We start from the raw sequence: 26131 nt of genomic DNA on the forward strand, positions 1-26131 counted from the left end.
GTTTATGCTCCCCCCCACAGCTGCAGCACATTCAGATTTTATGCTCACCTGGTCCTTGCTTCAGTAATAATTATCCCAGTATTTAGGCTTCCAGTTTAGTTCACTCCTTGATGGATCCTCCTATTGTCCCTCATTGTTGCTCTGTTGTCTGCCATGTTCCTGATTCCCCTCACTTTCTTCCATCTGTATTTCCTGTCAGTTGCCTTTCAAAGAGCATCTGTTCTCGACTTCATTTCACCTGCCTCCTCCTGCCTGTGTTTTGGTCGTCTGTCACTGCAAAGACATGAACGTGTCACATCTCAGTCTTCTGGTTTGAGCTGAACCAGACATAGAAGACTTTCCACTTTCCAGTTGTGGCAACATTGAATTTCCACAGCTGCCAAAACTGAGACAACTTCATATTTTTTAAAGCTGATAAGTCGAGTCGACTTCGACTATTCACTGTGACGTCATAGAATCTCAACAGGATGCTTCACAGCGATTTATAGGCTTTATTATCTATATTCACAGCAAACACTAGACAGAAGTCTAGTGTTTATTTTTAATGTTTTAATGCAGAATAAAAAGAACAGAAAACAGAACGTTATCTGAAATGTGGTCCGAAAAGTTGCACAAAGTCAGCCGGTCTTTTTCCCAAACATTGGCTGGTACTGATGACTTCAGCTTGGACAGTTGCACCAAGGAGTCTAATTATTATGTTAACCAGAATTGTGCAACGTTACAAACGAACTTATTATAAGCTGATCACCGTTAATTTAGGGTGCAGTTAAATCCAGTGCACCCGCCTTCTGCTCCAGACAACTCCAGGGCAGCAACTCTGACTTCGCAGGACGAACCGACATGTCGACGACGGCAGGGATAGGCTTTGTCGGATTCTCAGAATACAGCTTGAAATATATTTCTAAATGTTCTCACACAGTGTTTTTGTAAGAATGTGAATTTGCAAGGCCAGAAGCTTCGACACGTTTAATCACTGAAAGTGTTGTCTTCATGTTAACAACTTTACCACAGTGGCGTACTCAATATGCTTGTAGCTTCTTCCTGAGGACGTATCCTGTCCCTGTCTTCCAAAAAGACTAAATGAACACATCCAGACACAACATGTGTTCCTTACCTGCTTTTTTTTTATGACTTGAACTTTATAGATTTTCCAACAAAAAATATACCCTAATTCCACACTCTGCATATTACAATTTAGCTTCAGCTAAACAATGTTTAGTCCTTGTGGATTCTTCAGGCCAATACAGTTATCAGAAATTACTTGAACAAAAAAAATTTTAATAAATAAATGAATAATAATAAAAGAAAATTACAGTGAAAATCTGAATGTATCGGTGTTATTTTATGTCATATTGTGTATGTCTATGTTCAGCTGATGTTTACGCGTCTTGTCTTTTTTCTCTATTTTTACCTGCTTAAAGTCACCTGACTTAAATGATGAGGTCATTAGCAGCAGACTTTGGATAATTTAATAATTTGGCTGAGATGTGAGTTTTCTGTGTCTGGTCTGTGGACTACCTGTGGATGTTGAGGACTGTTTCCCCCATCTTGGGCTCAAACTCTGTGATTAACTCCAACCCAGTGACGACCAAAGCTGTTGGGTGATGTAGAGGGCGGGTCAATCAGACATACCGCTCCATCCTTTTATTAATTCAAGTCATGAGATCATAAGAGCACCAGTACCCACAACTATGTGCTGTGACTCTAATCATTACGTCACAGTCACTTGAACTTCTAACATGTGCAGCTTCGTTTCCTTTCTGAGAGCTTAAGGTCATTATTAGATAGAGTTGACATTACTTTGGGAAACTAATGTTGGTGGGTAAATAAAATCTTCTTACAGCTTAGAGGGATGTCATTAGGTAGAGTCACAGGTTTGCTCAGGCCTTGAACTTTGAACTCTCGACCCTAAAGACAAACCAGAAAATTTGCACGGGGAGATTTGAGAGAATGTTTCTATCCCTGCAGAGAGATACACACCCCTGAAAATGATTGTTGACAAGGTTAAAATTGAAGGAATGGCAGTTCAAAGTGAAAGTAAGTGAAGGGAGCTTAACAGTTCCAGCATTGTTGTCACTTATTCCAAGAATTCACTTCCACCAGCAGCTTTGAAGAGAAGCATTTCACAGACGGCACAAACTAAATTATGTCTAAAATGGGATTAGGGTTCAACATCACAGCATCAGTGTGGCAGCAGAGGAATCTTTGAAGAAATGTGATTAAGACTTAGACAAAGACACCTCAGATGAACACAAACATGTTGTTTTTATGTTTCCTGCAAATCGGGTTCCCAAAAAAAAAAAGAAAAAAAAAATCCACAGAGTCCATTGGGTTCAATAGACGTTCACAGGTTTTGTTTTTGCACGTAAGGCAACATGCTGTTTTGTTTTGCTTAATGTGAATCCTCTGCTATTATTCAGACTATGAAATCATGTCCTGTCTGTGTGATTCTGTTTGAGTCGGGTGTGTGAATGTTGAGGCTCGAACATGTTGTGCAGAGAGCTGATGAGTCGCCTGTTCATCATATCTCTATTCTCTGTGAGCGAGGTGAGAGAAGAGCTGACCTACATAGAGGGAGAGCAATTTGCACTCTTCCTGACGGTGAGAGATCACATCCTTTCTGTGGGACGAGGGGAGAAATGTTCCACAGGGTGTTCGAAAACACAATAAACACCTATCCATCCTACTTAAGTGAATCAATAACTTTATGCTTTTTGAAGTTGAATTAACTTTGATTTCAAACCGAATCGGTTTTTAAAGATTTTACCTACCTTTTTAACCAGCCTGTGGCTCTTTATGCAAACACTACTTTCCTTTTTGAACATCCGCATTGTCAGTTCTGTCAAAGAGACATTTCAGCTCTTGCATTTTACAGTTGGTTTCATTTGAAAAGTGCTGTGACAATCAAAAAGCCTCATTTATGAACCAGAGGAACAATGAAATCTGATCCAAAGGTCGACTGACGCAGCAAAGCATTTCTCAGAATTTATTTATAAAAAGCCAACTTTGAATGTGAAATTGACCTTATCTCTCAAGGCCAGAGCTTGATTCAACTTGTCTTTTATTATATTGCTGGTTGTATTAAGTTATTGAAGCCAAGTATGCTAATAAATCCGTCACCATGTTTAGTCTCGCCTGAGTAGAAAATGATTTATTCTTTTTGCTCCTGCTTTTCTTTTACAGCATAAATCACAACACAGACTTTTCTCAACCCATTGAGTAAAGTTTTGTTGAAAGTTTACACAAGCAGCATTTAAATTGGGTAATATGTTTCCTCTAAAGATTGATCTTGACTTTGACTATATAGATTTGTGAGTCGGTGTCAGTTTTTGTCTTGTTGTGTTCAAGAAAGGGGTTTCTGCAGATAATGGTGCACGGCGCTGCATCTTTTCTCTACCCATATTAGGTTTTGATAGTTTAAAAATAGTTTCAAGTTAAATTATAGTTTATTAGTTTATTTGGGACACATGTTTAGTATGAACAAATATTGCAGTACCTTTTCTTTGTCGGGGGTTTTGGTTACATGAAACATAATAAAAAATTTAAAAACACAAATACAAAAGAAAGTAAAGATAACACTCATCAACATTCAACAACACAAAGCTAGCAATAAAATACAAGTAAAAGAAAGATGGCGATCAGTTATAACTGATTGATCTTTTTATAAAATGGTTTCAGCTGTAATAATGAACCTTAATTTTCACTATGCTTATTCCTCCAAGTTAATCACAATTCTGGGGCTTTATCTTTGATAGTTTAATAGATGAGCAGCCTTAAAAAGACTTCTTGTCATTTTAAATAATACCATCTTATAACATGTCATTTCAAGGCATTTTTATACATATATTTCAAATTATCCTAGTCAAGTTAGTGTTATTATTTAAATTTGTTTTAAACAAAATCCTCTAATTGAAGCAAAGCTTAACAAAACAAGCTTAATGGTTTGATTAAAAAAGTTATTAATTCATACCAGGTAATGTTTTTTTTTCTGTTCTGGGGGGTCAGTCCATGTTAGGTATGTTTAAAATAAGTTGGGAGTAAATGTTGAACTTGGGCAATAAGCAGGATCTTTATTTTTATTTCTTTTTTCTTTTTTTTTTGCAGTTACTGAGATTGCAGCCTCAAGAATGAACCATTATGCTTTTTGACATAAATGGTTCTACTGTCTAGCAGAGAAGAGACCGTCTTTTGAGCAATAATAGTCCAGGAGGGAAATTAAATTTTTATTTTCATTTTATCTTACATGAAATGCTTGTATTATAGTTCTTCCTTGTAAAGTGCACAATAAAAGCTTTTACTGACACACATAATGAACTGCGAAAACTCCACCAGCTGATGCTCAGCTTGCTTAACTACCCCATCATGTGATATCCTGTTACACCATTTGTCCTGACTCAGATGCATGATAATGGCTTGTAAAAGCTAAAGTCTGGATGCACTCTAAGATTTATTATTGTTGGAGTAATCCAGTTTTAAGCTTGTGAAAGGTCCCCTGAGGGATTAGGTAGAAAAAAATACCGGATAGAAGCAATAATGACTAAAACATTTTCAATGGCATAAATGTTTGGTTTTGTGGTCGTCTGTTGTGCATCCTTGGACTTTCATTTGAATTCCCGTCAGTCTTTGGATGAAAGAGCTTGTTCATGTTGGAAAGTCACCACCTTCCAGTCACACCCACCTGCTTCCAGTATTGAACCGACTCTTCACTGGTAGCAACATGATCCATTTGTGGAGTTTGCTTGGTAATCTGAGGTATCCTGAATCTGTCTTCACACAACTGAAACTCCCATCTTGACATTTGTAAAAAGTGCTGATCAGAAAAACTGATCTTGGTTTGAGACGTTGTTTTGATGCAAAGTGATGTTGGCTGCCCAGTTGAAGGTAACTATTGCTAAGATGTTTTCCAGCACATCTATCTTCTTTCACATCAATCAGTCTGCTGTAAATTGATAGTTCATTTCTTCATTTCTGTCTACATGATCATGCTGAAAACATCTCACTTTTGATCACTTTTAGGTGAAATTGGCCCCCCAAAAACCATTCCAGAGTAGCTTTAAGGTGATTTTTTTTTTTTTATCTCAACATTATTGTAGCCAATCAATGATGCATTTGAGAGCACAAAGTGGAGCTGCTGAGTCTTGAAAGGTTATTTCTGCCCTTTGAGAAGTAGATGTAGACACCTCTGTTGCTGTGACAACGCTGCATGTTGAGCGAGGCAGCCAGGATCACTATCTGAATGCCCTCTTTTTAAAGCAGTTTGCTTCATTATCAGCAGACTTTGTTTAGGTCTGCAAACCTGTTGACCCCCAACTATCTGAAAAAACCCACAGAGAGCTGGTTGTGAACAGTATTATGTCTTTATTTTTTACAGTCTTCCAGTGGAGGGCGAAGGCAAGGAAGCAAAATACCAGACTTTTTGTTGTGTGTATAAAGTGCATATGAAACGATACTTTGACCCTGTGTCCTAGGAGAATAAAATTCTCACAGGTTTATTTTTTCTAACTTTGCTGAACTTATAGCTGCACTTTATGTGAAAATGAAGGGAATTTAGGGGGGGGGAAATGTTAGTGTCACGTATCTTTTTGTGTATTATTTAAACATCTTTTACAGGAAAAACTTCCACTTCTTTCCTACTTAGATACCATTCAGTAAGAAAGTTGAGGTGTGGTTTTAGAAACTGATGTTCACAGCAGACAGTTTCATGAAGGATTTAAAGTAGCTTCAGTTGAAATGGTAAAACTGCAGGTATTCTGCCTTCTTTCTGAGCCATTGCCTTGCAGATATCATCGACCACAATGTGATGACTTTGTTTTTCAGACTCTCGGTTTGGTTGCTGAAGTGCTGATGCAGCGAGGTGGCCCCTGAATAATAAGTCAGCGGAGAGCGAAGGAGCCACACTCCAGGACTTTGATTAACTCTCACCTTCTCCAAAACCATTACAGAAAAAACATATTTCTCAATGTACTCTCAGGGCAGATTTGTTTTTGGGAGTGAGTCCAATATAAACCACAGAAAATGTTGATGTGCTTCTTTAGAGCCTTAGGAAGTGCAGTCAGATAAATAGCAGTATTTTGTCTTCTAATGATTAGCAACTTGGAGTCTGTTTCAACTTTCTGAGCTGTTTGTTCATGTTGTGTCAATTTGGTCAATAATATGTGGAAGAAAAATATTAAGTTGTGTAATCTCCTAAGTGCTTGAGAAAATGATGAGCTCTGGACATTGACCAACATATGTTTAGTAATTGATGTCACTGAACTGCAGAAAGTGCCGGGTAAGAACCGGAGTCATATTTTCCTTCCAAACAGGTAGACTTCATTGCAGTCTTTTTAACTGATGCTGAACAATAGTTTTTTGGATCAATATCACCTTTTCTCTTCCTTATTTGTCTTCTGTTCAACATTTTTATGGATGGATGCTCATGATTAAGCCACTTAACTCTGACTCATTAATCAGACTGGCATAAGAAATCTCTACATGTTCCCATTTTCTTAATTGGTTGCATAAAATACTCCAAGATGCCACACAGTCTGACAGCAAAAGAAAGACGATCATGAGCTCTCAAAAGCTGCTTCTCATCAAAAAACTTTTAAAATGCAGTAGATGATTAGGAAAGTTGATGCATTTCTGTTTCTCTTTACTGATAAACTTGGTGCTTAGTACTTTTAGAGGAAGAGTAGGTTGTCAAGTATTTAATATGTTATTTATGTCTGACGTGGAGAGGAATCCATGATGCATGGGTAGAACTTGCAGACTATGAGGAATGATTCAAACCTGGCCTGGGGTCAGAAACCCCGTCACTGTGGCAACAGCTGCATCACAGTAAATCAAAACTGTCAATCAAACTCATGTACTCGCTGCTAAATGTCCTAACGACCGAGCAACAACTCACCATTACAGGAAAACCATTTATCTGCCGTCATCAGTGGCCATGCTAACCACCCTAACAGCCTGACACAGTCGACTGATTGACAGCGTTAAGACCCACCCCCAGCTCTGATTGGCTGTTTCTCGGTAGCATGGGAGCACTTGGAGACAGCAGACTGGCTCAGTTTTTTTCAGATTATCTGTCTCATGCCATACTGTCACGACATAGTGACAGTTTCAACAAATATGTAAAAAAAATATATATTTTATAAAAAGTATATATATATTTTTTTTACTAAATCCTGTCTAAAAACCGCCTCTTGTGGTATTCTGACTGGAATTGGTCACCTTGCTGTCGTAGCAGAGAACCATTCTGCTGCCTTACAGCTCCCAGTTACCAACCTTAGGTGGGTGGAGGTTCTGTATTTGTGTGATTTTCCTTCTCTCTCACCTGTTGGTGTTTAAATAGTCTCAAAAGGTAGTTCTTGGGTCAAAAACTAACTATCAAAAAGAATGCATAGTGGTGAGATAAGTTTTTTTTTTTTTTTTTTTTCTTACCAAAGTTGTTAGCTGGACCCTGGAAAAGCAGCCAGTGGTTCAAAGAAGTATTTTGAAAGATCTTCAGAAAAAATAACGATCATGAAAATCGAGCATGTTGAGAAGCAGATGGTGGTTTAAAACTTTTTCCCAGTAGCTTAACACTTTTTAACAGCGTAATTATGATCGTTTGTGGACTTGTTTATTTAGAAACCGTTCACAGAGACTGTGAACTGTGAATTACTTAAACTTTGGCTGACTGTAGGCTGATGTAAATTAAGTGTTGTAGCAGCAACACTGTGCTGGTCTCTAGAGAAGAGGTTGTTGACTGTGGTTTCTTTGCCAGCATAACCAGTGTGGCTGTTGGTAATGGGAGCTTTTCATTAGGCTAATGTGTCTCCTCACTTCCCTCACTCACATATCTTCTTTAAGTGTTTACTCCTTCGAGCAATTACCTCTACAGAGTATAAATAATCTGCTTCCTTTCTCTGTAAAAGACTCGTTTGCTTCCTTTGCAGTGAGCATCTGAACGATGTCTAAGTCGTTCAGAGACATTTTGGTTAAATTATGTTGTTTATATATATTTTTAAAGTGAACATTTCTCTGTCTTGGATTGGCTTTAGAAATCCATTATATGTCTAAACACAGACCATTTTGGCTGAGATATTGGAACTTGTCTGTTGCTAATCGTGTCCTCTATTCATTGAACTATACATATGAAGCATAAATCGAAGACTGGTTATGAGTATCGCTTATGTTTTAGTTGTTATCACAAATACAACTAAAATGTAGTTCCTCATCAGACCAGGCATGTCAAACTTGGTCACACATTTCCCCCAAATTTATATCATGCTGCAAAAACATGAAATTAGTTTATACTACTAATTCAAACAATAGTGTCAGGGTTTGAAATCACATAGTCTGGCTTTTTTGTTATTGTTTACAGACTGTTTAAAAGTCTAAGCTTAGACTACTTTTAGAGAAGGGAGCTTTGCTAAACAATTTGTCTAAATAACATCTGTGAATAGATGCATTCTAATTCAAGTCTAAACTACAAATCAGTTTTGAGTTAGTAAAAGAATTTTAGTTCAGATGCAACATTTTCTGAATCATATCTGAAAACCAAGATAAGATAAAAACAAGATGTTGGATGTTGCCAGTAGATGCCAAATATGAAAAAGAAAGTGAGCCAAACAATCAGAAAATGAACCTATTAAGCGTGTAGCAGCCATATCGGATATTAAACACAAAGCGACTTGTGAACCTTCAGCTCTCCAAGTCAGAATTACATTTTTGGTGGGTACTCTGTTGGATTTTTCTGACTTTGGATCTCAGAAATCCACATTTCTGAGAAGGAACGAAGCTTATATATGTTCTCATATATATTTTCAACAATAAATAAACGTGTCTCTAAGCTTGCAATATATTAGTATTGTTAACATTAAAAAGGGTGCATTTAAAAAATATAAGACATTCTTTTTAGCTTTAAATTAGGCATCTTATTCAAACCATTCATGTATAACTTTATACATGGCTCTTTACATGTCTTTACACATGTCAGAGTGAATTTAAACAAAAGGTTTGAACATCATAACTTGAAAAGCTTTAGCCTCTGAATGCTGCTCTACTGTTTCTAGGGGACACAGTTATACGTTGTTGGACTTTTAATAACCTCCAAACCTTACATGTCTATCACTAAATTACTAGCCTGACATTTTGGTTACCAGGTGATCTTAGAAATCTGTGGTGGCTGCTTTTGTAAGACTGGTGAGGTAAAGTGAACAAGTACATTCATGGGAAACTTTGACAAGTCCAACTTTGAATGGCAACAATTTGTACTCTTAGTAGACCAGTAATCTTGTAGGTGTGACAGTTTCTCTCTTTTACTTAAATCTTTTACCTCTTACAGTTGGTTTGCACACTACGAATAGACTCCTGTTACGTCAGGCTGCCTCTCTGACTCATTGCAGAACTCCTTTTGTTGTAATGTTAATTTTTAATTATGCATTGGTAAAATTGGTTCGGTTTCCTTTTTAGTCTTTAAAATGAAAGCTATTTTGCGTCGTTCGCCATGTCAAAATGAATCAGGATAAGGTTTGTTGGTGCTTACTGATGTGTCCTTTTGTGTGCCAGCTAGCCGAGTGACACGCGTTGTGGTTTCTCATTTTCGGCATGGCACGACGGCAAACCACACACACACTTCCGCTCTAAACTGATTGAGTGTGTGTGCTCTAGAAGTTCATCTATTGGGGGATTTCTTTTCAGTCAGAAGTCAAAATAACCATTAAAAATGTTTGATTTAAATCTATGGCATTTATGAGGCTATGAAGCCATGGCTCATTTAACCCCAAACACTATTAAAATGTTTCGCACATTGTGAGCTCTCACACACATGCAGTCTGTTTATTGAAGGACTCGGTGCACTGACAAAATGCCTGTCATGAATAAAGATGGTTTCCATGTTGACTCGTGGCAGCCAGGGAGTTTCTGCGGTGGTTGATTTATGTCGCAGGGTTTTTTCGCTTCTGTGTGCGTTGCTTTGAAAACAGACAGTACACATTCAGTATATTAAAGCTGTCATATCTGAGAGGAACTGTGTTTTTCCAGCTGACATTCCAGGCATTGCTGACAGAGTTTGATTGCATGTCATACTTATGTTTCTCGTAGCTCTGAAATCACAGTAAGAATACAGCCTGTAGGATAATGTGCACACTTCCAACACATTGTGTCGTGTGGTTTGAGTTTTGAGAGACAAACTCTGATGATTATGCTCCAGTTTTAGGGTGTGTGTTTTTGATTGCAGGTTGTAACAGACGTTTTTGTTTTTTTTTTTCTCCACAGGGTTTGCAGGTGAAGACTGATTACGTTCCTCTACTTCAGTCTCTAGCCACATATGGATGGAGACTCACCTGCGTGCTGCCGACTCCTGTAATCAGGACTAACAGGTAATGACACTATTTTCAAGTGATTTTTGACCTCTACTGACATCTGTTGACAACCCTGAGAAGTGCAGGAGCGCTTAGGAAAGGATGCTTGATGCTGTTTGGACAGATTTTACCATCACAAAAAGCTCAATATTTCAGATGTATGCTCACTTAATATGTATTTGTTGTTGTTATGCTGTTGTTTTGCTTAGTTTTTTTAAAGCATCAGATGCTACATAAATAATAGCATAGTTGAAAAGGTAACTGACTTGAATAATTCAGGACAAAACAGTGAATTCCTCTGTAGCATGTATTTCATCTTCCACTTGACATTACCCAGTTTATTCTGTACGGAGTTAATCCAGACCAGTTTATTTATTTTGAACATGTTAGTAGTATAAAATAGTGGCGCAGTTGGTAGAGCTGTTGCCTTGCAGCAAGAAGGTTCTGGGTTCAATTCCCAGCCCAGGTCTTTCTGCATGGAGTTTGCATGTTCTCCCTGTGCATGCGTGGGTTTTCTCCGGGTACTCCGGTTTCCTCCCAAAGTCCAAAAACATGACTGTCAGGTTAACTTGCCTCTCCAGATTGTTCCAAGGTGTGAATGTGTGTGTGCATGGTTGTTTGTCCTGTGTGTCTCTGTGTTGCCCTGCGACAGACTGGCAACCCGTCAAGGTGACCCCGTCTCTCGCCCGGAACATTAGCTGGAGATAGGCACCAGCAACGCTCCCAAAAATGCTAGAAAATGAAATCAGTACTACATGAAACATCAATTTCCACCCGCGACAACAATTAGCTCAGTCCCCAATTGCTAAAGGGGATCTGCAAGAACAAAAGGAAAGATGAAAACTGGGCTTCCTACTTCATGTGAAGCTATTTTTAAAACCTACTGGCAGTTTTTCAGTGAAAAACTAGACACATAATATATGCACAAGTCAAGTCTTCAGATGAGTTTGACAACCTTTCAGAGAAGTTAACCTGAGTGTGTGTCAGTCTGGGCTGTGCAGCTGCTGCAGCTGCCTGTGCGCGTCTGTTGACAAGCAGCGGCTCTGTTCTGTGGAAAATCTGTTCGCAGAACTGTAACGGTTCCTCTGCAAAGCCTGCGCTGACTCATCACTCCCAGCTGCTATATGAGTGTACATCCGCTTATGGTCAAAAGGCCTCGCTTGTTGTCAGATGCACAGTAAAGCCTCGCATTGACTCAATGGTGATGATTTAATGAAGCAGTCTGATATGCTCCAGAGACGCTGCAGGGTACAAAGAACAAGCATAAAGTACACATGTAGTTTAAAGTTAGAAAATCAGAGAATAATCACGCAACCAAATAGAGTTACAGTGAAGCTGTATAATCAACCATAAAATTGATTCAAGCCTGAATAAACCTTTACTATCAAAAACGTTGGATATCATTTAGAAATAATTAACTAGAAAGTAAAAACAAAGCTCTTTTTTTACAATTAGATAATTATTCTGAAAGAGATATTTCCTCATTTTCTTAATTTATGAGACAAGTAGGCAGCAGCACATGAAGCTTTCATTATAGTTATTGAAATTGGTTTTATTGTTTTAGCACAGTTTGACCCAAATGCATATTAACAATAACAGACTATGCTTTGCAAAGGTATTCATAACCGTTAACCTTTTCCACATTTAATCACATCACTGCCATAAACGTGAATGCACTTTATTAGGATTTTATGTTGCAGACAATGTCATCTCCCACTTGACATTACCCAGTTTATTCTGTATGGAGTTCATGCAGACCAGTTTAAATAATTGTTAAGTGGAAGAACCATAGTGCATGATATCCAACATTTAAAAAAAAAATAAAAAACTGAAAAATGTGGTGTGCTTTTGCATGCAGGGATGGAAAACATCAGTCAACTTACAGCATCATGGAGACCGAGGAATGCAGCAGACGTGTCGGAGATAACGTTGTGTAGAAGTTTAAATCAGGGTTAGGTTCTAAAATAATATATCAAGCATTGGACATTTTAAGGAGCATCATCTGAAAATAAGCCTATGCACATCTGTTAACCTGCCACCACATGGCCATCCACTTAAACTGACAGGCTGTGCAAAGAGAGCATTAATCAGAGATGGTAAGACGAATCGAGCTGCAGAGGAGTACTAGTAGGAAAGAGATTGCATAAAACTTGAGACTAGCCCGGAGGTTTGCCTTCAAGGAGGAAAGCAACCATAAACATACAACCAGGCTGGAAAGGGAACGGTTTTAGATCAAAGCCCGGAAGCATAAATTCAGCTGAGAATCTGAGAAAACACTTGAAAAGTGATACTCAAACCATCTTAGCTGATTTTTTATGAACATTTACTAGAACAGCTCAAAAAAGTTTACATCCAGCTTCAACTGCTGCAGAAACAGCTCAGAAGTCAAACCTGCTCACAATCTAAACTTTTAACCCCGAGACATTTGTTTCCATTGAAAGGCAGATTTTACCTGTGGTTGTCAGACAAGGTTAATCGTATTAATGAGTAAATGTGTGAGGTCTGTGAAACCAATCTGCAACAAATTAATGGTCACTGAAAGTTGTCTCTTAAATAAAGAGCAAGGAACAAAAAGGCACCTCATCCTTTGGTTTTCAGCAAACAACCCTTTGAGATTCATCTTGTTGGAGCATAAATCCAAAGTTTCTCACAGATTTAACTAAAGAAATCTGAACACATCATGTCTTTGTGCCTAAAATTTAAATTTGATATTGATCTTAAGTCATCTGGGATGTGTCGACACAACATGGGTCATCCCAAGCAATCAGTAAGGCAGTTGACTAAAATAAGTGAAAAAGTATACCAAAATAAATTCATAGTTTCCATATATGCTTTCATTTGGTCTTCACATTAAAGACAGACATTGGCTTTAACTTTTCAAATGTGACCCCTTTTTATACTATTATTTTAAATTTTTACACAGGTCCTTACAAAAAGCAGCTGTTTTTACAATTATTGTTACTGTATCTTCATTTTGTCTATGCGCAATCAGAACTGTTAGCCATAACAAAGTAGCTAAGCTTTGAGACAGGCAGTGTCTCCATCGGCGCTGTGACGGATTATTTGCCCAACCTTCTGCTCAGCTGCTCATGTTCACTGCTCTTTTAGAGCGCAACTGATTAATTGCCTCTTTATTTTCATCTTTTGTTTTTATTTTCCCCCAACAAGCCCTTGTCTCATCTTTCTGAAAACGCCTCAACACAAAAGCACAACACGGTTAATTAATCACACTCGGCCTAGATACAGAACAAGATGGAGCTCGTTTCTCTAAAAAAAAAGTATTCTGCGCGCTGAAGTAATGCTTGATGATCGCTTTCAGATTAGCAGCAGTCATTACACTTGTTTTTGAAGCGACTTCTTCATTTTTAACAAGTAAATGTGCGTGCAGCTTGTTGTCTTAGAGGCTTCCAGGGCTGCACTTCATCTGGAGGGGGTCGGATGAGTGTCAGTGATCTCAGCGGTGGCTGAAATTAATGCAAAAGTGGAGCTCAAGCGGCTTCTCCACACAACATTAATTCTTGTAGCAGGCGTTCATGTTCACCATACTCAATTAATGTAGATGGTAATTACATTTTGGAACCATTAACTACAGTTAATGTGAATTTCTCTCCATTACAAAAGACCAGAAAACAACAAAGACTAAGAAAAGTTGACACAAAGGTAATATTTTAATGACAAAACGTTATCTAAGGTTTGGGATCAAAGCCATTTTCACACCTGCAACTTGATTCACCTGACAAGCTCTTACCTCATCTCATCCTCCCTACTCAGTTTCTTAAAACTTCATCTTCATCATCACCTACATTCAAAACTCACTTTTTCAGACCTTTCTTACGTTTCTCCTCCTTTTCATCCCTTTATTCCTCTGAGTCTTCATCTGGTTACATAACCATTATTCCCCACTCATCTTTCTCTCACTTCTTTCTCATTGTTTTCTCTACATAGATGTAAAATGTAGATCCACCCTCAGCATCCATGCTCTTCGTCCCTATTTATAACTGCGTTCTTTACAATCAGAAGAGGAAACTCAGTGTGGAAGTGCAGTGTTTAGGAAATGGGCTTTTCCCATCCAACTCGGTACATCGTGAAGTGGATGAAAATGACCAGGAGGAGGTTATGAGATGAGAGGACGTCCAGTTGACGGTAAATGGTGGTGGAGTATCATGATGGAGTGATAACCAGATGAACTGGGTAGAAGTAGACTGCTGGGTAATTAGAGGCATGACTGAGGTGTGGCGCTGCTCGTAAACCGAAGTTAACATATACACTATATTTATCTGTTTTTCCTCAACCCCTACACTGTTTTTACCACAGGTTCTCTTTTGAACATTGTTGAATTTGTCGAGTCATTTGTCTGCTGTCACAGAAACCCCAAACTACTAATCTCCTCCTTCCTAACCAACAATCAAGAGACTTCACAGATGATCTTCGGTAACACTTTATTTGAAGGGGGGTGAATAAGACTGACATGACACTGTCATAAACATGACATAACACATGTCATGAACATGAATAAGCCTTCATGAATATTTATGACTGTTGTCATAAAGCGTCATTCGGTAAATTATGACACTTTTAATACAAAGTTGACATTATTCAAAATGTCTTTGTTATGACAACTTGTCATTAACCAAGAAATCATTATTGTTTAAACTTTAACTTTAATAACATAAAGTTACCTAATTTTTAAAGTGCAATCAGTAATACTTTTATAACAAATTTATATCAGTAATGATTTCTTGGTTAATGTCAAGTTGTCACAATAAAGACATTTTAAATAATGTCAACTTTGTGTCATAATTTACCAAATGACGCTTTATGACAACAGTCATAAATATTCATGAAGGCTTATTCATGTTCATGACATGTGTTATGTCATGTTTATGACAGTGTCATGACAGTCTTATTCACCCCCCTTCAAATAAAGTGTTACCTGAGCTTCAAGCTACGTCTGTACCTTCATTTATCCATCCATTGTGCCTCTTATCCAGTCATTGGATGAGAGGCACAGTACATCCCGGACAGGTTACCAGTCCATCAGTTATGCCTCATCCTCGTCTGTTTGGTTGAAAAATGTAATTTACCTTATCACTGTGCAACCCTTTCCCAGAAACTGGAATATTTTTATTTTATTTTTTTATCTTAATGATTGAAATATCTTATGAATAGGAAGTTTGCTTCAAGTGTTTTATTTTTTAATTTTTTATTGGGTTTGTTGTGTTCTTTCGTCTGTAACAAATTAAGCTACCAACAGTTACATTTACAACACAAAAACAGCCACAGGCTGCCTCTGTTCTGCACAACATGAAGATGTAGCAGAGCAGCTGACGCTGACAGCCAAGAGTAGGTTCAGTGAGGGCCTGTAATTTCCTAAGACATCTCACTCCTTTCTAGTTTAATGGCCTGGGGGCTTTTTGCCCGTTAGTTATCAGCTTTGATTCACCGCAAAGTCATCCAGCATCCTTGACAGCCCAGAAAATAGTTTATGGATAAACGGTGGAAGGAAGGAGGTAATGGAAAAAGGGCTTTGGATGGTTTAGATAGTGAGCCCTCTGTGAGTCCATTTCATGTTGAGAGAGGGAAGATTTGTCGCAGGTTTTGAAGGGATCTGCAGCAATCGTAAAACCTGCCATCTTTCATACAGTGCGATGATCAGCAGCCATCTTGGTTTTAGAAATGATCCAATATTTCCCCTCACTTGGTACATTTCCGTGAAAAAGTATAAGCCTCCTTATAGGTTTTTTCTGCTTTTACATTTTGGTGCATACATACATAAATAAGGCTGTGGGGAGGTTTGAGACGAATTTGCAAAAATAATCTACAAGGGGGCAAATGGAAACTGTCAGGAAACATGAGACAGGCTTAAAGATCCCCAAACATCTGGAGATTATGAACTGAGAAGAGTTACAAATTCATCTCTAAGGCTCTGTGACTCCAGCCAACCACAGTGAGAGACATTATCCACAAGCTGATAAAACGTAAAGCAGTGACAAACCGTTCCAGCAGATTACAAGTCGACCAGAATTCCTCCAAAAGCTCATTAACCACTCATTTAGAATGAATAACAACAATGCCATAGCAACATCTAAAGGTCTATAAATAGGTCTTAATTATTTCTATTAAGGTCAGAGGTCGAGATTCAACAAGAAGGAGACTAAAAGGAGAATCCAAATCAAATCAAAGAGAAAACAAAAATGAAACTTTTTTTCTGCAACACTTTTGGCAAAAAAAACTATTTGTTGTATAAATGAACTGAACTAGAAATGTTCTCTCTACCAGAAAATGATAAGAGGGAATGTTCACCCATCAGTTTCTAATCTGTAGCTTATGAAGCAGGAAAACGTTCTAAAGTATTTCAGCAAATTCCCCTCTGAATGGATAGAAAAGTGAAAGGTTTTGGAGTTTGGGCTTGAATCTCAATGAAGTGCTGTGGCATGTTATTAAAAGAGACATAAATGCACAAAACCCTGTAATGAGTTTAACAATTCTGCAAGGAAGAGTGGATAAAAATTTCTACACAGTGATGTAAAAACTTAACTCCTGTTAAACCAAAAGCTTGAGGCCTTTTTATAGCTGCAAATCAGGGAAAGTTGGATTGGATAACTCATTTACACCAGCCTGTTCCCTTTTGCCTAGAAAGTCCAATTTGTTTTATGAGGTGTGAATGCACAATCAAACTCTGTTTTGGATGAGCCTGAAAACCCAGGTGGTTCGGTTGAAGTGAACTCTAGTGCGGTCTGAACGCTTATGTGAATGCAAGCGGATCAGAGACCGCTCCAAAAGCTGGTCGTGGGCCACGGCCCAGGGCATTCTAGTTAAATACAACCAAAATAAACACTAGAGAGAGAAATGGCGCGAATGAAAAACTGTAGGAAAAATCCTACAACCTGTGTAATCTGACGCTGCTGTATGTTTTTTTTTACATTTGGGAAAGAAGGAAGATGTGCTCAGTGTCTTCTGCAGATGTTTTCATGTCATTTCATGACCATCTCAGGCGACGGGGGGGATAGATTGTTCAAAGGGTTTGATTTATTTCACAGTGTAGTGTGAAAGTGAATTGCTGCAGCTAATAATGTAAAAACAATTAGCAATTTTAGTCCTAAATCAAACTGAGTCTACTGTACTATCATGGGTGAAAACATCCTTATTTTCCTTACAAAGCAAAATTAGTTTTTGGAAAATGAATTTAATATAAAGTAAGGCTATTTTTGTTTTCTATTGAATGCATTTTATTGGTATAAAACACAAGTGTGACAAAAAGAGATAAACAGTAGCACATGCCAAAATAATCAACAATGATGCTGTCACAAATTAGCCTAACTTTGAAGGCAAAGGTTCAAACTTCAGCAGGCAGTTAGAGCACAAATTTGGCAAACAAAAGGACTAAACCTGACAGAGACGATCCAACAGAAGGGCGAGGATGAGTGTGAGAGACGAAGAAAGCCCACTCAATAATAAAATCTGCATTTTCTGCCATGATTAATCTGTCAGCAGGAGTACTTGTGAAGATTATCCCTTTCAGAATGCAGGACTGTGACAGGAAAAGAGGGTGGAGGATTACATTTTGGGGAAACAGCAAAGAGAAGAAGATGCTCAGAAGTTGCTCTCTCCGCTTTCATCCATTAAAACATAAAGTACAATAAAGGGTGGAAGTGACACTGACGGATGACAGTGGTGAAGAGGTTGAGCTACAAATCTGAGCATTTTGTCTTTAATGTGTCAGATAAAAGGGTGAAGCATGAGCAGTCAATTGACTATGTTGATAGATGGCCAATGTGTGTTATCACTGGACCACATTCATCTTGGAGGCTTAGAAAAACATTTTTAAGAACAAAACAACAATAAATTATACAGAGTCTGACAAAACATGTACACACCCAAGGATTTAAAATCTGTAAATCAGTCAGAATGTGTTTGAAGAACAGCACTGATTGTTTCTAACATTTCCTTCCATCCCTCTTTTCTTTCTTCTTGTCTACATCTTTCAGTGACGGGAGTCTGTCCACCAAGCAGATCGTTTTCCTGCAGAGACCGGTCGTTAGCCGTAAGAAGAGAGAATCCAAGGTACAACATCTCTGACTTTTCTGTGTATTTGTAAGGTTTCTGCAATCTTTATGATCTAAACAACCATCTTTCCTCTTTAATTTAAACTGATTTGATTAGTGTAGAGACTGCTAAACATTTGTCTTAAGTGGAGTTGTTCCACTGCTTTATTGAAATCCACATTTTAATCAAACCAGATGGGAAGATAACCCAGTATCCTTACTGTTGACATTAAACTGACTGACCAAATGTAGGGCTAAGCACCTAGAAGAAAAACATCTGATTTCTCTGAGGTTTGCAAACCAATGGCAGGTGTGTGAGTGATTTGATTTGCAAGGAGCAAATGCACACAAAACACAAAAGTAGTGACGTTACTTTTACAGTCTTTATGAAAATTGAAAGGGGCTGGATTGTTTGTTTTCATGAGGGTTCAGAACTTTCCACTCGTTTGCATGTGGAGCAACCAGATAACACAGTGATGCTGCAAGAAGAAATTTCTGCAAGACATTTCTCAACCCAGAGGGCACCAAGGGAGGACTGTCATGTGGTGATGAAACCTCCCAATAGACAGAGGAAAGGCATCCAGTCATTCTGATGTTGTATATAGATAAACTGAAATCGCTCTTAGGAACGTGCGCGAGTTGCTTTAGGGACAATATGAACAAAACTCAAAGCAAAGTGAATTCCTTTTTCATGCTTTTCCTCTTTGGAGCAAAATTAGTCTAGAAAAGACCCACAAAGTCTTTTTGAGATTAATTTAGCAGCATATACCAAGATTTGTAAGGGTGCAACATAATTCACAAACGTGACCGACCGACATGGTACTGCTGCACCAAGCCGTCAACTCTGTTACCAATCGACCCAATGAAATACAGTCACATGAACTTGTCACCACTCTATTTGGGTACTCAACTCTTTCTGTCAGTGACTCTATAACTATTGTTTATGTTTTGTTAGATTTAGCCAAGGCTGTGAGGCATCATTCCAGAGGGCGTTAACAGCCACATCAGATTTCAGACCTCGCTCCCGCTAAAGGCTCTACCACGAGTCCTCCTGTTCATTATTCACCATCTAAAACCAACATCACCTCTTTCCAGCTTCAGCACTGCAGCTGTTTTTGATTTATGTACATAAACATACACAGTGTGAACAAATTTAAACCAGCATGTTTTTGTTCAGGTATGAGGAATGCTCCAGCAGCTGACAAATGTGTTATTTTGATAACCATTTGGTGTTAACGCTCTTCTGCAGACCCCAAACAGCTGTGATAACATCTGAAGCTTACCTGTTTCTGCAGTGAAATGAATTCGTGTTGATGTTTTTTTCTCTGGGTTTAGTCTAACCATGTCTCACAAACACTTTGCTCACAGGATCTAAATCCTGTAAAATAGTTGTAGCTAATGTTTTTTTTTTTGTTTGTTTTTTTTTTTTACTTATTGCTTAGTCTGTCTTTCTGACATTTCTCCATGTTGCGATTTTTACAGTCATGTAAAAATATAGGACATGCTAGGAAACACATTTGAGTGTGGGGATATTTATTGTCTATTTTAATAACACTGAAAAATCCAATCCAATTAAAACGGAAGAGAAACTTTTGTTAAATGTAATTTAAAATTGACAGTTTATAGTGAGTAATATATTAGGGCACCCTGACATTAATTCCTGCTTTTGATAGAGTCACACCCAGGTGTCTTGTTTCAGATGCACATTTTAGAAAATCATTACTAAAAGTATTGAAGTATTTTTTTTCTGTTTAAAACTCAGACATTTAATTTGTTTTTTTTCCCGACGGCTAAAGTAGGAGTTAGCATCACTAGAACATGGAAAGAGCTGTCTCAGGCCTTCAAAAAGGAGATTGTAGGAGCTTATGAGCCTGGTAGGGGATTTACAGAGGTCTCAAAAGAATTTGAAATCAGCTAATTCACTGTCAGGACATTCAAGACGGCTGCCGGCATGTCTAGGTCTGTTCGTCTAAGCAAGTTCCACCTGAAAGCAACCGCAAGATCCTTAAAAAAAAACTCCCTCTCTTGAAAGCACGTAATGTCAGAAAACCACTGCAAAAGTTTAACTTTCCTAGGAGGTTTGCCTTTGAACTCTCAGAGAAAACACAAAGGCCAGATTGAAGTTTGCCACAAAGAATGCAGCCTGATAAAACCGTCCCAAGACCAGCCATTAGAGATGCTGTCCTCTTTTTTCAATAGAAAATAAATACTTGTTATCTTTTGTGTGAAGCTAGGTAACTTTTTCATTGTTTAAGTAAAATTTAGTTATTTTCTTTTCCAGAGAGATACACAAAATAAGATTAGGCATTTCTTAATAAAGAACCTAATATGAATTGGCATGTGCAACATTTTCGCATAACTGTATGTAACCAGATATAATGTTTTCATCTGCTTGTTTGTTCAGATGGATGTTCTCACCAATAATCAGCCGACACCCACCCACCATGGCCTCAATTTCCTGCTCTGTTTTGTTTAAATTACTAAGTTATTCCATCTCAGTATTAGGTCTGCTGTGATTCGTTCTTAATTAAGTCTGTGTGTACTGCTCCATGGACGGGAATATTGTCTAACTAACATGCCATAAATGTTTCAGAAACTAATCTTCAAGACCCGAAGCAAGTCCAACAAAAACTGCATCAAGGATGTGGCGAAGAACAAGAAGAAAAAGACAATAATTGAGAAGGATTCTGAGGATCTGAAGATCGCTGATGACAGAGAGAAAGTTGGAAAAGAGGAAAATACTGTGACTAGAAGCACAAACACAGCACAGGTAGTGGCAGCAGGCGAATCCAAGAAAGAGAGGAAGATAAGGTGTGAGGAAGATAAAAAGGCTGATGCAGGGATGGTAATCAGCATCGAGAAAGTCACACGGAAAGATGGACCAGACAAAAGTGAAGACAAAGTAGCAGAAAACTGCACTGAGGAGACAGAAAGCAAAGCTCCAGATGGAGAGGGATCAGAAGAAAATGGAGAGCCATCGGGAAAGGAGGAGGTCAAGGAGGTCAATGAAACAGTTGTGACTGTAGAGACTCAGAGTGAGACCAAAGAAAAGGAGCTGGAGGGCACTCCGAAAGCTGAATCCGTGATAGAAAATGGGATAGAGACAGATGAAGAGAAATATGACGGGGAAGCGAATGAAATCAAAACAGCGGAGGTTATCGCAAAGGAGACTGTGGCAGATCCAGCAACCACAGACCCAAGCCCAGTGGAGGCTCAGGAGTAGCACCATACAAGTCGAGCTTTCCCCCATCATACCTCTTAAATTCCCTCTCTTAAAAACTGATTCCTGACTCCAAATTGAAGTGGGAGGGGGGGAAAGGTTGCTCCGCTCTGCTGCAGCATCCTCCAAACCCCCCATCTCGCATACGATTCCCCCAAAACCTGCAACAGTGTAGCTAAACAACAGAAGACCATGACATCAGTTCTATTGTATAACCACAGATACTGAATGTATACAGGGGATGCTTCTGCAGGCAGGTCCATGTGGAGTCCAAACACTGAATGGAGGAAGGCAGAGAGATGAAAAACCTCAAAAAGACTTGGTCACGGTTCCAGTAAGAGTGGCAGATAAACCAGAGCTGCTTTGTTCACTAAACACTCACTGTTCACTATAGACGACTTAAGCTTTAGGTTTAGCTAGTTAACAGTCACTGCAGCTTACCAGCTTTACCTGAAGGTTTTAAAAACATAAAATATATACAAAACAAAAATATTTGGATAAAATTGGAAATTTAGACAGCAAGCTAGATGCCATTTTATGATGCTCATCTGAGATTTATTTTTTAAGTTTTCTCTATTATTGTTTTTTTTAAACCAACATCAGGTTGCTCCAACTTGATCCACCTTCATTAACACTTATGAAAGAGCTAATTACAATATCTGTTCATACTCATAATTGGAGAAAATGACTTCTTTTGCTATATGAGTTTCTAGTGTGACCAAGTCTTCTGTTTGTGTCAATTCTTGGTAAGGAAATCACCACCTTTTAGTTTACGAAGAGAGGAGAATTCCCATAAAATGTTCTTGCAGGTCATTCCTTGTTACACTCTGATCCAGGATGCAGAGGAAATTTACAGGAGAGCGCCGTTAGAGGTGATGGGAAAGGCATTTGTTGCGACAGGCAATCCAAAGCAGGCTGTGGAGATCATTGTTTACGCTGAGCTCTAAGCCGTCAAGTGCTTCAAAGAGAGCCGATAATCACTCTTTGGTATGGTGTGCTAAGCTTACCTTGCATACAGAATGTTCCCAATAATATTCCCAAGCCCAGCCAGACAAGAAAGTGAAATTCAGCTGAATGTTCGCGCCTCAAGGACAGGATCAGTAGTTAGGTTTCCTCTGTTAGCTTTACATACAGGTGAGAGGATTTCTGCATAAAATGTGTAGTCGGGGGTTGCCCTTGTTCTGTATTGAAGCCAGAAGTGAGAGCTCTGAAGGAGAAAGTCAGATAAGAAAGAGGTTGTAGTGAAAAAAGGGAATGAAGAAGAAATAAAGAAGGACCAGTGAGGGTGAAAGACTCAAATAACGGAAACGAGTTGGTTGGTTTAAAGCAACGGTCGTTTGTAACCCGGCGTTTCCTGCAGAGGTTTCTTTTGCTGCTTTACCCCCATCTCTTAACGCACCTCTTACTGGACACAGTGTCTGACATTAACTGAGTCATAATGTGCCGTATCGCGGCTCTGCTGTGGCTTTCCATTTTAGAGCTGGAACAAGAGGGAGGGAGGAGGCGACGTTTACAGAGCAGGGCTCTCTGTGGATCGCTAATGGATTTTGTCAGTGGGGGATCTGTCAGTAATCATGCATTTATAATGTGGGGAGGGGGTGCGGGGGGTCACTTGTTGGGGGGAGTTATTGACAACAAAACACCTCAACATGTCAAGTTTCACGTTTAAAAAGGATGTCATGGGGATCCGTTTGCACCGGAGAGGACGAGCTTGATTTAGAAAATTACTTGCACCTCATCGTCATACCTGTTTTGTAAACTGTTGGCGTTTGGCTGATTAAAAAGTACCTGCTGTCCTCGTATAATTTGTCACAATTATCATTTTTTTGTGTTGTGATAATTAATGAGATGTGGTTGCGAAAAGTATTTCTTCTCTGGAGAAGAAACTCCTCGATTTCAAGTGCTCTCCTGCCTCCGGTGAGATTCCTTTAAATGTAAAATGGAAAATGTTTTTGTGTAGAGTAGAATATAAAACTGTGACCAGTTTAGCCTTATTACTATACTGTAAATGGCCCAGAATCTGCTATTAGAAATGTTTTTTAGCGGCATATTGGTGATTTCAGTGTTATATGTTTGTTATAGTCAAACAGCAAAGTTTTGCTCCAGTTGGTGTTTTGAGGATATTGTTCCTGGAGTTAAGAGTGAAGGGATGAAGATGTTTATCCATATGAAGGTATTACATTTTGTATTATTTTTCTGACATGTTCTTGATTGTGAATGTCTGGTTTTCAAGTAAAAAAAAAAAGGCTTTATGCTGCCTCTGCTTGTTCTGCTAAAGCTTGCAAAAAACACATTGCTGACTGGTGCTTTGAGCTACCTCCTCAGGGCCGATGTTGGCTTTCAGCTTTGGGGTCGCTGCAAGAGCGACCTCTTGAAACATATGCTCCCTCTCCTCTACTGCCCCAATATGACTGTGAGCATGAGGTCATCTCTAATGGCAGCCAAGGTCAAAGGTTTCTGAGTGAGAATGGATTTTTCTCAGCTGTACAAACAGGAGATTGCATGAGCACACCGTGACATATTTATTTAAAGTGCTTTGTATCTTTTTTTCTTTTTAACAGATTGGGATTTCATAGACACTCCTGAGTTCATTTAGTCTGAATGTGACCAGCGTGAAATAACATGTTGGTCAATGAACAGCTCAAACCTATTCTTTTATTAATATACTCATTTGTTATGAATTAGTATAATCAAAAGAATTTGAGCTGTTCTTATCTTCTGTAAGTTTCAGTTGAATTTAATTTAATTGATAAATTAGGATATTGAAAGCTAATCAGAATCTCATGTAGATTTATTACCTTCAGAGTGATATGTTTCAATGTTTTAATTGAGAATTTAATTGATAATTACAACTTGCATCACAAACAATGAAATACTCTGCAAAACAAATGAAAATAAGATTTTTAATACCATCATAACCACGTCCATGCATGTGCAGTCAGTACTTGGTTGGGACTCATTTTACCTGAATTCATGCATTAAAGGGGACATGTGCAAAATTTACATTTTGTAAGTTTTTACACTTCTATTTGGGTCTCTGCCACTTCTAAAATTAGCCCAAGCGCTTCAAAGCTTAATCAAATTTTTTGTAGTTCCAATTTGCGCAATTGAATTGACTGTCTCCTGGTAAGTGAGCAGTCTTCCCTGTGATTATCTGGGCCATAACATGCCAATAATACAACACTTTAGACATGTCAAACTCCAGTTATTGAGGCCTGTGTAGATGTTGCCACACATAAATCAAATTCTTCAATCATTTGTGGAAATCTGTACCACCTGAACACATGATGGAGATTCAGGTGTCCCAGGCAGGGACGCATCTAAACGTTACAGGACACCAGCCCTCAGGGACTGGAGTTAGCTTCAAGCAATAATCTTTAAAAGAAAAAGTAATAAGTGCTTGGAATATATTACTCTTTGTGTAATGAATGTATTCATGAGTTTTAATACTTGATACTGTTGAGATTTAAACTGTTATGAGTCAACGTTGGTGCTCCTGCTTTCTTCTTCTTATGTGTCTGCTGTAAAATATGAAAAGTATGACTTGAGCGTTCCCATTTGGGTTTTTCTACGCATACAGCATATTCCACAACCGAAGCATAGTCTGGAGAACAGATTAGATATTCAGGTAAGCCTGAGTGACCTGACTGTTTCTTATTCCGGCCCAACAGCATGGACAAGAGAAACTTTGACAGAGGACCTGACCCTGTTCCCGCTAGTCCTCTACCTGAGCCCTGCAGGGTACCGTCTCCTCTATAAGCACTTACTATTAAGGTTGCTGTGTAGTCTAACCTCTAGCATGAATATGCTCAAGGGAGTGTGAGTAATTGGGGTTTTTCTTCTACTATTTTTGCCTGCTGTTAATGTTAACACAGACAGGGAGACAAAAAGCAAAGCAGAACCTGACATTTAATCAGCTAAACGATGCTGAACCATGTTAACTCTGCCATGTGTGAAAAGGAGGGGACCTTTGACTAATGTTAGACTCTGTGCTCCCCTCCATCTATAGTATCTGTGAGAAATATACAGCTTGCTGTCTTATATCAGCATAAATGTCTCTGAGCCTGAGTAGTGGTGCTGGTGCAATCGCTCTTGGTTATGCTATAAAAAAACGCAATGGTTCATTTCCTGTGTGCTACAATGATGTGAAACGGACAAAGTAGAAGCGACAGAACATAACACAATAGGATGCAGTCACTTTTTTCCTTCCTGTGTTGTCACTTTAGCTTTGCTCACAGCCTCTGGAAAATGTATTGTTAGATTTTCTTTCTCTCTGATGTATTTTTTTAACACCTCAGCTGCCATCTTGAATGTTAAGTATCTTCGATCATGTGCCGGTGTCACTTGCATTGATGTAGAAAAAGTATTCTTTATCTTTCCTATTCTGAGTATGTCAACATTCCTACTGTACCTGGCATCTGTACAATTTGTATATTATAAAATGATTTATATTTAATGTGTACATGTGTCCTTGTCTTTTTTTTGTCAAAGTTCAGCTTTTGTGTTGTTTAGGTTTTTCAAACAGGAAGGAGACAAAA

At 38.5% G+C, this 26131-nt stretch overlaps 1 protein-coding gene across 5 annotated transcripts in view; it reads left to right on the forward strand.

Moving 5' to 3' along the window:
* The window catches only part of rftn1b (raftlin, lipid raft linker 1b), a 140398-nt gene extending 114345 nt beyond the window's left edge, over nt 1–26053 (forward strand). For all 5 annotated transcript variants that reach the window (XM_017309611.1, XM_017309613.1, XM_017309614.1 and 2 more), the window contains 3 exons: nt 10243–10346; nt 18317–18392; nt 20967–26053. In XM_017309611.1, coding sequence (XP_017165100.1) covers nt 10243–10346; nt 18317–18392; nt 20967–21596 — 810 coding nt within the window. In that variant the 3' untranslated portion in view covers nt 21597–26053. The remainder of the gene's footprint in view (nt 1–10242; nt 10347–18316; nt 18393–20966) is intronic.
* The last annotated feature ends 78 nt before the right edge of the window (nt 26054–26131 follow it).

This window comes from Poecilia reticulata, linkage group LG16 (genome assembly GCF_000633615.1).
Source record: "Poecilia reticulata strain Guanapo linkage group LG16, Guppy_female_1.0+MT, whole genome shotgun sequence".
In the NCBI taxonomy this organism is placed as follows: domain Eukaryota; kingdom Metazoa; phylum Chordata; class Actinopteri; order Cyprinodontiformes; family Poeciliidae; genus Poecilia; species Poecilia reticulata.